This window comes from Psammomys obesus, unplaced genomic scaffold, assembly GCF_907164565.1.
Source record: "Psammomys obesus unplaced genomic scaffold, mPsaObe1.curated_primary_1811, whole genome shotgun sequence".
Lineage (NCBI taxonomy): Eukaryota > Metazoa > Chordata > Mammalia > Rodentia > Muridae > Psammomys > Psammomys obesus.
The window spans coordinates 496,536-509,683 of record NW_026587556.1 but is presented as its reverse complement, the minus strand read 5'-3'; the positions used below and the strand labels follow the sequence as shown (position 1 = coordinate 509,683).

Genomic DNA, 13,148 nt, shown 5'->3' with positions numbered 1-13,148 from the left:
GTGCTCATGTAGTAACAATTTTTCAGAAGATTATCTTTAAAATGCTTTTGCTAGATGGCAGAGTAATTTGAATAAGAACTGTCCCCACAGGCTTATATATTTTAATGCTTAGTCAACAGATGTATAAGCCAGAACATGCACTGTTTGGAATGGATTAGGAGGTGTGACCTTGTTGGAGGAGGTGTGTCACAGGACTTTGAGATTTCAAATCTCATGTCAGGCTCCTCCTTCCCCTCTACTCCCTTTCTCTGCCTACAGATCAGAATATAAAGCTTTCAGCTACTGCTCTAGTACCATGCCTGTCTGCTTCCTATCATGATGATCATGGACTAACTCTCTAACACTGTAAGCAAGCCCCTAATTTAATGTTTTCTTTCGTAAGAGTTGCCTTGGCTGTAGTGTTTCTTCACAGCAATAGAACAGTAACAGGAACCACATTCTCCATCCTAAAACATGACACCTTCTCCCACATCACAGGAGGACTGGACGGTGCTCATGTTTGTATAAAGGCAGGAGGACAAAGCAGACAACACAACTCAAAACACTCACATTTTTACATTGTTTTTTTTTCCACATTGTTTTTTTTCCATCAGAAAATCTGAAATGCAATCTACAACTATCCTCCAACTCTGTCACATGCTCTTCAATCCTCTGTCCATTTCAACAAGATCATAGTAACTATCAACAAGGTCACTGGGAAGACAGATATAGGCCAAGCTGGAAGAGAATTGAGGTGCCCACTTTTAAATATTGAAGTTCATGTCAACTTTTTATGTGATTTGTTTGTTGTGCTAGGGATCAAACCTAGGACCTCTCACACATTTGGCAAGTGCTCTATATGGCAAGAACCATAAGCCATAGCCTATTATTATCACATAATTTTAAAATAATACAGTCTACCAGAGGTAAAATCCAGAATATAACCTAGAAATCCAGTTTACCAGTATATGTGCTCTTGTTTTAAATGTTTTTAATATACTAAAGAGCACACAAAGTTACCTGTTTCTTGAATGTCCTACATAAAAAGAAAAAAAAAAAAGTAAGTCTGACCTTTCAGAGGGACCCTAACCTTGAAACCATTTACTCTAAGATTACTTCGGTCTTTCTATTGAAGAAATATAATATTTTGATCCTTGGTAATAGGAATAAAAAAGCATGTAGGTCTCAAAGACCCTCTCTTCAGCATATCTCAGGGATCAAGATTTAATTACTCATTCTCTGCGTAGGTATCTGGCTTTAAGACAAATACTGCAACTACTTTAGGGGGGGAAAAACCCTCATTATTACGCATGGATCCTTCTTTCTTAAGATCTTCGCACTTAAGGAAAAACCAGCTGACCAGAAGTTGTAAGACAGAACATGCTAAGTTAGCAGGAAATGTAGGATAGTCGTCCATTCTCTAAAGTTCTGAATTTAAGGAGCAACTTAGTATTCTCTTGGGGAAAGGAACCTATAGCTCCTTCAGTGCCGGCCCTATACTTGGGGAAAGACTTTCAAAACTGTCCTTTGCCCAGGGGCTGGTCGCTCTCAGGGGTGCAAGGCTCACCGAAACGAAAGTAAAACAGAGGCCGGTTCCCAGCTGCACTGGCAGCCCGCTCCCGGGCGGCAGCTTCTCGGATGTCGCACACCCCGATGTGGGCAGAGCGGAAAGGTCTCCTCGGCACGCCTTCACCGGGCTGCAGTCTACACCGAACCACGGCAGCTCCATTCGCTGCTGTAACAAGTTGAAAAAAAACTAATTAATTCAGACTTTAGTTTTTTTTAAATTTGTTACAGCGCTGAGCAGAGCTGCCGACCCCATGCAAAACCAGCACACAGACCATCAAAGGCTCCACTAGGTGCAGATACATACCTTCTGCCCCTAGCCAGTCCTGAACCAGTGAAGGATACAGAAATATCCCAGGAAAGCCAACAACTGCCCTTGTTTCGCTTTTGTTTGGTATGACAAACAAATCAACATCCAATAGCGTCATCAAAGACCCCAATTAACCAAGCAGCCTTCCTCAAAGACAAAGCAGATACCCACAGACACTCAAGTGACCTCGCCTTTATGACAACCACATCAAGGGAGGCTAAGGTGAAGAAATACCTTCCCCAACACTTGCCCTTAAGCTTTTTACCAGCCTATTTACTTTTTCTTCTTACAAATAAAATCATGCTTCTTCTCTTCACAAGCCAGACCACAGGAAAGCAACCCCTCGGCTAATAAATCAACTTCCTTAAAAATCACATGAAAAGATATAAGCAAAACCAAAGTTGCAGAACCACAAGCAGAGCAGACTCTTAATATCACGTTCAGTAGCCATAGAGCCTTTTTCTTTTTCTTTCCTTTTTTTTTTTTTTTTTTTCCCATGTCACTTTTATAACACTGGGGTTATCACAGCCTGGAGAATAGAAATGGGATGTGTACACATGCATTTTAAGCTTTTTAGGTTTTGCTTCATCCACAAAAACTGCAGTTTCAGCTTTCACCTTTAGCATGTGGTGTTACTAGCCTTTTACCTTAAGGAGGGAAATTACTCACATTTGCTTTGAGCAATTCCTAAAGCCTAGCAAATACCAAGGTTACCCTCTAAAAGAAGCAAGTAACACAGGAAATCCATGCTGGAATGCCCATGTAGTTCCACTTTCTTTTTCTTAAACTCTGTACAATCTGTACAGGAACTCTCCAAAGCCATACATGTAACAATAATGGCAGGAAGTGTACCTTGTATTTTGTAAGTATCAGTAATGAGTATTTTATTGTCACCTGTAAAAACACCAAACCTTTACAGTCATACCCTCCTAGTCAGGCTATCACATTTTCTAGTTGTCTCAAACCTTTTATTAATTTAAACCAAAATCAATAGCAATAATTAACTCACCAAGCCAAAAAACATGTTTAAATCACAAATGTTCCTATCTTTATGATTATAGTGTTTTAAAGAAATCAATATATTATTGATCTCTACCTACAGAAGAAATATCTATGAAATTGTATTAGGAATGTTATTTAAAAGTCACGTATGCCTTCAATTTTCACAAAAATCTATGAATAATTACACAAAACAATTGGTTGTGGAGAATACAAGTGTCAAATGTACACTCTTCAGGCAGATTCCAGAGTGAGAGAAAAATCCTCTTTCAAATGTGGTCATTAACTCTTAAAATGAGACAATTTATATTATTCAAGGTTTACATACTTGGAGGCTGGGGAAGGTAGGCGCCAATTAATTTTGACCTCTTCTTTTCATATCCCTTTTGTGTAATGTCACCTGTAAGAGAAGGGAAAAAAGAAAGCATTCAGGATAGTTTCAATGGATAGAGTTGGTCATTTAATGTAGTATGACAAAATATACTAACACTTGTAACTGTCTTTTGTTTGCTTTATGATTAGAGAGTTTTAATGGAACCATTGTGTATCATTTACTGTGACTTTTTCCTTTACCCTCAAAAAAAAAAAAATCATAGCACTCATGGTATATAAAAACTCATTTGCTCAATACATGTTCATCTCTGGCCCCTTCTGGTTGGGTTTCCAACCTAAGAGTCCAAAATTAGATCTGTGCTAACTTTTTCATGTCTACATTGAGGAAGCCTGCTCAATCTTCAGGGGTTCTCATTAACTTAATCAACAATGGACTGCACAACTGCCTGGGCTGGAAAGCTAGCAATGCCATTATAGATAGGCATCACGTTTCACTAATGAGATTTTTTCCCCCCTAATCAGGCATGTCAGTCACAAGGACTTTAAACTGCTAAGCTAATTTTGAAGAAAAAAAAAAAAATAGACCAAAGGATGCATTAGATAAAACCAAGCAAAAGAGCAGGGTACCCACAGAGATTTAAAAGACATTCATTGTTCAAATAAAAATTCAAATGTTAAAGCCAAAGACTCATACACAGAAATCAAAGGAAGTCAGACCTTTCTGAAAGAATTAGGTCACTAAGGCAAAATAACATTTATTAATATTAATAGTCTTTCCTAACTGTAAACTCCAAAACTAATGCTAATTTTGTTCTTTGTTTTTAAAAAGAAAACACACATGCATGTAGACATGTGCACATGTGCATGCACACATACACACATATGTATCACAGACTTTGTCTTTGAATTGGGTGGGTGGGGTATAAAATTGATTTTTGCCCTTTAATTTTTGAAGGTGTTTCAGATTTTTATCCCTTCCTTTCTGACCTACCTCTTCAAAGACCAAAAAAAAAAAAAAAAAAAAAAAAAAAAAGTTTGACCTTCCATGAAAACAAAGCAAAACAAAGAATAATTATTATTATGCATGGAGAAATTAGCTTACTCTAATATGTGCTTTATGTGGCCAAGTGACGCTTCACAGGTTTGAGGGCTAATTCTACTGTTCAAAGTTTATTGTACACATCTGTGTTTAGGTTAAAAACAATCTGTGACCAGGATTTAAATGTGAGCCATAAAGCAGCAGGGAGATATTGAATACATATTCCCTTATCAATTGGTAATGCTAACTATTTTATTTCACCATTATGAATGAAGGAATCGGTATAACTATTAGACAAAGATTAAACAAGCATCATTATCTGGCTATACTTTGCAACCTTAGCCATCAGCTGTGTATCACTAACATTGTTGCATTATTCTTATAAATGCCCCAAAATCTCACCTCCTCACCACCACAACCACTATAGGGTTAAAAATGTCCTGAGAAGAGACACTGGCATTCCTGACTGTGCTAGTAGATTCTTTCCCAGGTCTCTAAATGGTTCTGTCTATTCTCATCTCTGGAGAGCAACCCCACAAACAATTTCCTGTTTGGTTATTCCCAATCCCTATCCAAGGAGGATGACAATTCCAGGCTTTGGGTAACCACAACATAGATAATGATCCACCTTCCATAGGACCTTTGACTAACTCACTTGTCTGTGCTTCATTTGTCTAACACTTATTTACATGTGGCTTATTCTAAAAAAAAAAAACAGTGTTAAGCTTTTGTGAAATAGTCCATGTCTTACAGAACTCAATCTTGACCCCGCTATTTTCCCATTCAAGGACTGTGAGTTGATAAATTTGTTCACACAGTAAGAGACAGTGAGTGAGAAACACCACTGACTATCTCTGACAGAACTGTAATTGGCGGCGGCAGCAGCAGCACAGACAATCAGCACAGACACGGGAGAAGATTAACAGTTTAGTAAATGTGTAGGGCAGAGGGGAAAATCCATACTAACTATTTTATAAAAGTATGTCAGACAACAGATCAATGTGTAGTGCCCCCGCCAAAGTGCCACCATCTGTAGAATAGACTAATCCATGGTCCCAAAGCTTTGGGGCTAAAAATACCACCGTTATTTTCTAAAGCCAGAACTACTTAAGCATCTGATAGCCAGAGGTCCTGCAGATTATGACTAACTCCCCTTGAAAATTTATAGCAATCTTTCCAGTTGAGTTTTTAACATCTTGATGCCTTCTGAAACCAATGATTATTTTACTAATAAAGATACAGATAATCACCTATACTTATGATACATTATAGTAGGTGATAGGCAGATGATAGCTGATATACAAAATAGGTAAATTAACAGATTATTAATAATGACAGATAAAAATAGCAAAGATAGGATGAAGAAACTGGTTGATGGGTAACTGGCAGAGAGAGACTTATCAGTCTGTACATAGTAGATTTTGCAAACATCTTCCTCCCAGACTCCTCCCTGGCTTCTATCCAAGGATTGATCATTGCCAATGCCCAAGTGTCATTATGAAAGCACAGGGCTCTCTGCAAGTACATGTAGTTTTTTATTTTATATCAGTACATGCTAAACAACCAACTAGCTGCCCCCTTTTCTCCTTCTAATACTGGAACTGTGCTACACATACACTCTTCAGGATACAGTCACACAAACTCAGGGCAGAAAGGTTTATTTTCTTTCATTACAAGGCATACCACCCCAGAATTTGGAGAAAGTTGGCTAACATTCCTTTAGCATGCAAACTAAAGCAATATCATTCAAGGTTATTTTGAAAGCCAATTCTAATCAATAGAAGTTTCTTAGACAATAAGGAACTTCACTGATTCTAAATGTGTATTTAAAGAGGTTTCTTTCTTCAAAATGTGGTTCCTCACATTAAGCCTTGGACTACAGAATTACTTGTTTATTTTCCAAAGAAAATCCCAAAGAGCATACTTTCCATGTTTTAATACCCAAGATACTCACTTATTTACAAATAAAGTATGAAAGAAGCCAGTGCAGAAATTTTAACCTCAGCAAGGATAAATTAAAAGTAATCTCTTGTGGTGACACATGCCTTTAATACCAGCAATTTGGAGGCAGAAACGGTCCAATCTCTGAGTTCAAGGCCAGCCTGGTCTACACAGCGAGTTCCAGACCAAGTGATCTCTTGAAACACCATCAATTTCAAGAAAAATGTCCCTTGTTATTCTTAAGTTCTTCAACACAGATTCAAGCAGTATAATTTAAAAAGTAAAATTAAATTAAAGAAAAGAGATTCAGCTGGTCTTGGTGTGCGGGCCTGAAATTCCAGCAACTCAGGAAGCCCAGTCAAGGGGATAACAAGTTCAAACCCAGCCTGCACTATATACTGTAAAGACCTCACGTCAAAATAAAAAGTGAAGCAAAGGTTGGGAATATATCTAGGTAATAAAGTGCCTGCCTAGCAAGTCCCAGTTCAGTACTACAAAAATACAAGGGAAAGATTAATAAGCAAATCATAAATTTACAGAGAAAATTATAAGCAAAAACCACATAAAGTTGAACATTGCTCAGAGAAAAGACGTAATTGCTTTTTCTCCCCACAGAAAGAATCCTCTTATTTTGCAGACTAGTATTTTAGAGAAAATACTCAAGTCAGGAAAGTAACAGTTGGCCTGGCAAATGCAAAAGATAGAGTAACCAAAACGACATGTCATTGTGACCACAGGCACACTTACACACTTTGATCCTATGGAATTGGTACAGAGGCAACCTAATAGTTGCCTGGCTCTAGGACAGACATGAAACCTTGAAGGGCCTCTTGGTCCTCGAGGATAAAACATGTAACACTGAGCTACTTTCAGGGCTGGAATTAGTTTTGAGTAAACACATGAGTTTAACAGTGATCATTTCCATTCTTGGTGTTGGGAGTTTATTTTATTATTTAATGCTGGAATGAATGCTTTATATAACAAAGGCATCATTTCCATGTTTGGAATTTTATGATTGCCAGAGCCTTCCTAAGGCTCCTCTCTTTAGTCAAGTACTTTATACAGCTTTGGGGGCACAACGGCTCCAAACCTCTTGTACAAATGTGTGCTTTTAGCTCTGTGATAAGCTTTTCTCCAGAATCAAATTACCACTTATGACAACTTCTGCATGCATTAATCACCTACACTGGCAGCAGAAGCAGGAGGACCTGGGACTTCTTCTCACCCAAAGCAACCTGAGCTCAACCTAAGCTATTTGGTAGACCACCTAGTGTCTTTTAGTTCTTACTAATAAAACAGAGGTGATACCCCTCAACTTCCTATCAGTGTTAGAAATAGCATGCACAAAATCTCAATATAGGGGCCAAGGAGATGACGCAAAGATTGAAATATCTGCCATGCAAGCATGAAGACCTAAGTTTGGATCCCCAGAAGTCACAAACATCCAGCTACAGATCACCCATTTATAATCTCAGTATTCCCATGCTTAGGTAAGACACAGAAACAGGAAATCTCCAGAACCCCACAGGAAGCCAATTTGCCTGGCATAGGTAGCAATAAACAAGACAGAACCTGTCTTAAACAAAACGGAAGTCCAGGATGCTGTACTCAAATCCACATGTCTGCATTGGTACATGCACACATTTGCACTCACTCACATAAATAGGCACATATACACACATAGTTGTTAGCTATGACATATTCAAACTTATGACTGACTTTATAATAAAATAGGAAAACATGTGCCAGGTACACTAGCAAGTACCAAAATAAAGACTATATTGGTGACAGGAACAACTCCTTCAGGGTATAGAGGACAATGAAAAGCTACCTGAACACTAGGAATTCTAAAGAAAGTTAGAATACTGTTTGGTGATCCTGCCATCCCTAGGTGCTGCTCCTTGCTTGCCTTGTCCAGCAGTCTGTCGTCCTTACAGATCTACTGCCTGCAGGCTTTCTGATACATCCCCATTCAGACAGATCTCTTTCAAAAATGTAAATTAAAACAGTCTGTCCTGCTTACAAATTTGGCACCTGCAGGCTTCCCCTGTGTATCTCTCTCTACTCAGCCAAGAGATCTGTTTCAAGAACAGATGTATGTAAACGTAAATGTAAATGTAAACATGTAAACATGGGGCCTCTCCAACCCTCTCACTTCTGTGACAACGATCCCTTCTTTAGAGGGTCACAAGAGCCTTCCCTACTATCTTCTTGGTTACTGGTCATATCAAGTCATGATTTGCCACATCTTCCCTTCACTATTACCAAAACTGCTCTATTTATAACTGAATTCTTACACTCAAAACACATTCCCAATGGAAAACACAGAAACTTACCTTTCATAAAGACATAAGGTAACAGAGGACATTGACACCTGTGCTAAAATGAGATAATTACCAAAGCTCACTCAAATATTCAGAGGAAAGGAAAAACATTCTCAAGCACTACAAAGAACTATCTGAAGGTTCTCCCCAACATTTAGTTAACGACATAAGCAGATAGGAAACACATCTTCAATATGCTACTGTATACACTTTACTTTAGCCAGTCAGGTCCACAACCACTTACAGGTTTATTACTCTCTATGCTCATCCTTTTGTAGGCCTCCTGTGACATTTCTCTTCAGTATGTTTAAAACTCCAGTTATAAGACGTACTTCAAAGAGGCAGCTTGTACTCTACTTTCAATAAAAGGATCATTCCCCAGTGAAAGGGAATGAACTGTACAAGTTTGGTTACTAGGTAGTGGACTTGAAGTTAAGTTTCTATATGCCTGAGAAGTAACTCTGCACCAAAGTCCCTAAAGATCATTAAGGGTAAGAATTCCAATGAAGTTATACCATTCCAAATACCATTAGGGCTGGTGAGGTTACAAAATGGGCTGAGTTTGTAGTAATTTGTACTAATGCTTAAGGTTGATAGAGAAGTTAGAACAAGAGGAGTTATTACTCATTCTTTCTTTTACCTAGAGTGTGTATGTGTTGTCTGTATATAAACATGAATGTTTGTGTATGAGAGACCTGTACACGTGGGTGGGTGGGTGAGCACACACGTGTGTATGTATACATGTAGGAGTCAGAGGTTGACACTATTGTCTTCTTCAATAGTTTTTGACCTTATATACCCTACAGCTTTGAAACTCAGCGAATGTAGCTAGCCAGCTTGATTTGAGAATCCCAACATCACCTCCTTAGCCCTAGAATTACAGGCAGGTTGCCATGCTAACACAACAAGCCTTTATCCACTGACCATCTCCCCCCACCCTGATGAGAGGGGTTCTATACAAAGTCCATGAAACATCCAGTGGCCACTTGGCTAATAAGTCCAGAAGGTTTTTAAGTGCTAGTTTTATGAAAAACTGCTAAAGTAACTTGCTCAAAGTTCTATAAACATGTGTCACTTTTTAATATTTACAATGATTTGGATATACTCTCTTTAATCAAAACAAGAATCTACAGAGCTGGAGAGAAGGCTCAGTAGTTAAGAGTACTTGTTCTTACAGAGGACTCAGACTGGAATCCCAACATCCACATGGTGGCTTGCAACCATCTAGAACTCCAGTTTCAGAGGATCTGACATCCTCTTCTGACCTCTATGGATAACAAGAACACACCTGGTACACATACATCAAGGCAAAACATTCATACATATAAAATAAACAAAGGGAACCCACTACTGCCACTTAACTAGTACAGCTTAATTCCTAACTAAATTCTACACCTTACCCTATACCTACAGACAAGCGTAGCTCTCACTCCTCATCAAAGAAGCTTCTTTTTATAGTAAGTGGAGACTGCTATAGAAAACCACAACTGAAGAGAGTGCAGAGATAAACACATCATGGGAAGCCCAGCCCCAATGGATACATTTATAATACAACAGAGAACCGTGTATAAGAAGAAAAACATGTTTTAAACATACTACCATATACTGAGTCTTTTACTTTAGCCAATCAGATTAAAAAACCACTTAGAAGGTTACTACTCTGTGTTTATCCTTTTGTGAGTCTCCTGTGACATTTTTCTCTGTCTTTTTTTAATGTCTAAAACTCAAATTGCAAGACGTACTTAAGAGAAGCAGGTTATGCTCTACTTTCAACAAAAGGGGACAGGTGTCAGAGAAAGGGAAAGATCTTTTAATTTTAAGAGCCAGAGTGCCAACAAATCTGCTTTGAGACTGTATATCCAAGAAATGGCTGCCTAAACAGGACCCAACAATGACAGATGGGATCAAAAGGATAAGATCTCCTGGGAGAGGGGCATAGGGGGAAATGACGAGGGGGGGGTGGGATGGGGAGGGAAGGAGGGAGGAGGCTACAGCTGGGATACAAAATGAATAAGCTGTAATTAATATAAAAAACAAAAATTTAATTTAAAAAATCTCATAGGGTCCAACCCCTAGACAAAAAAACTACAGGCAACTAATGACCACTGAGAAAGGGGAAATTAGCCTTTCTCAAGGATGACCCACTAGTCAGTTATCCAATACAAAATGATCAGCCCTGAAATTATATACATATAAAGGAAAAAAAACAGATGAAGCAGGTTGTATTTATGTATTTGTGCACATATGTACACATATATATGTGTACCTACATTATATGGGTAACAATAATAATTAAGCAAAAGAGGCAATCGGTCTGAGAAGTAAGGGAGAAACATAGGAGGAATTGAAGGGAGGGACACAAGAAGAGTTGAAAGGGAAGAAAAAAAACAAGAGATCTGCCAAGACAAGATGGCAGTGCTGATCACACTCGGTATCTAAACAGCAGTACAACATTGATAACAGAGCAACTGACAGGCTATACTGTGGAACCCATAACCCCAGATGTTTGTGTTTCTCAGGTTGAGAGGAGAGCCCATAGTGAGGGAAATGAGCAGGTCCAACCTCAGGTCACCTGGCTTATCCTGGGAAAAGCTCCTGGGCTCCTGCCAGCCCAAGATCTCAGCCTCTAACCACTGGCCCACTCTTATCATCTGTGGATATCTTCCTGATACAGGGCTCCAACCAGGCCTCCTGATGCTCAAGATCCAAAGAAACAGACCCATCTGCCACCCCAAAACTCAACCCCTCTCCCTAAGGAGATGTGCTTACAGGTTCTCCAAAATGGCTACACCCAGCAAGCACAGTGTCTGGGCAGCTGGAGCTCATTAACCTCAGAGGAAGAAAGTCAGGAGTGGGGTGGCTGACTCTGGGACTTCCCCTGGTTAGAGAAGGGTACTGAGGATCCTGAGGAGTTCAGCTGGTCCCCAGGATCATACATCTGAGAATGGCCATGGGCAATTCCCTGAGAACTACCCACCAGTCCAAGACCATACCCACCATTCTGAGGAAGGATTCTGCAGTAACATCCAAATTCCTGTCCAGGGCTCTTCGCGCAACTCCCCACCCCCCAACTCCAGCAGGCACCAGGAACTAACAGCAAACACCAGAGACAACGAGATGGCTAAAGGCCAGTATAAAAGCACAATCAACTAAAGCCAGAGCAATATGGCATCTCTAGAACCCAGTTATCCCAAGGCAAGAAGGATACCCTAACACAACTGAAACAAAAGAAAATGACCTTAAATCTATGCTTAAGAAGATGATAACAGAAAAGGATAAAATCCTTAAAGAAATACAGGAAGACACATCAAAGAGATTAAGGCATTTTGAGAGAAACTAAACAAATCACTAAAGAAATACAGAAAAATACAAACTAAAATCCAAGTGGATCAAAGACCTCAATATAAAAACGGACACACTGTTAGAAGAAAAAGTGGGGAAGAGCCTTGAACTCATTGGCACAGAAGACAACTTCCTGAACAGAACACCAACAGTACAGGCTCTAAGAGCAACAATTAATAAATGGGACCTCATGAAATTGATAAACTTCAGTAAAGCAAAGGATCCTGTCAACAGAACAAAACAATAGCCTACTGACTGGGAAAAGATCTTCACCAACCCTATATCTGACAATTGGTTGATATCCAAAATATATGAAGAACTCAATAAGTTAAATACCAACAAACCAAATAATCCAATTTAAAAAATGAGGGTACAGAGCTAAACAGAGAATTCTCAACAGAGAAATATCAAATGGCTGAGAAGCACTTAAAGAAATGTTAAACATCCTTAGTCATCAAAAAAATACAAATCAGCAGGACTCTGAGATTCCATCTTATACCCATCAGAATGTCTAAGATCAAAAACTCGAGTGACAACACATGCTGGCGAGGATGTGGAGAAAGGGGACCACTCCTCTCTTGCTGGTGGGAGTGCAAACTTGTATAACGACTTTGGAAATCAATCTGGTGCATTCTCAGAAAATTGGGACTAGCGCTACCTCAAGACCCCGCTATACCACTCCTGGGCACATACCCAAAAGATGCTCCACCATACACCAACATTTGCTCAACTATGTTCATAGCAGCTTTATCTACAATAGCCAGAATCTGGAAACAACCTAGATGCTCCAAAGAATGGATTTAAAAAAATAGTATATTTACACAATGGAATACTACTCAGCTATTAAAAAATCATGAAATTTGCAGGCAAATAGATGGAACTGGAAAAGACCATCACAAGGTAACCCAGACCCAAAAAGACACACATGGTATGGATGCCCTAATAAGCAGCTATTAGCCATATAATAAAAGACGGAACAGGATGGGAGCCTATCATAGATGTCCTCTGAAAGACTCTACCCAATAAGGGATCAAAGATACTGAGACTCACAGCCAAATTTTGGGCAGAGCACAGGAAGTCTTATGGAAGAATTGGGGGATAGAAGAACCAAAGGGGACAGGAGCTCCACAAGGAGACTAACAGAGCCAACAAATCTGGGCCCAGAAGAGCCTATAGAGAATAATGCACCAACTATTGACTATGTATGGAGAGGACCTAGAACCTCTGCTCAGATGTAGCCAATAGGCAACTCAGTCTCCATGTGGTTCGCCTAGTAAGAGGAGCAGAGGCTATCTCTGACATGGACTCTACTCTT

At 39.3% G+C, this 13,148-nt stretch overlaps 1 protein-coding gene across 5 annotated transcripts in view; it reads right to left on the bottom strand.

Annotated features, from left to right (window-relative positions):
• Dip2c (disco interacting protein 2 homolog C) overlaps positions 1-13,148 on the bottom strand; it is a 420,838-nt gene that overhangs the window by 199,982 nt on the left and 207,708 nt on the right. For 3 of the 5 annotated variants that reach the window (XM_055603910.1, XM_055603914.1, XM_055603911.1), the window contains exons 2-3: positions 3,183-3,254; positions 1,547-1,714 (exon numbers count right to left, since the gene is read on the bottom strand). In XM_055603910.1, coding sequence (XP_055459885.1) covers positions 1,547-1,714; positions 3,183-3,254 — 240 coding nt within the window. The remainder of the gene's footprint in view (positions 1-1,546; positions 1,715-3,182; positions 3,255-13,148) is intronic. The other 2 variants (XM_055603912.1, XM_055603913.1) reach the window with 1 other exon arrangement.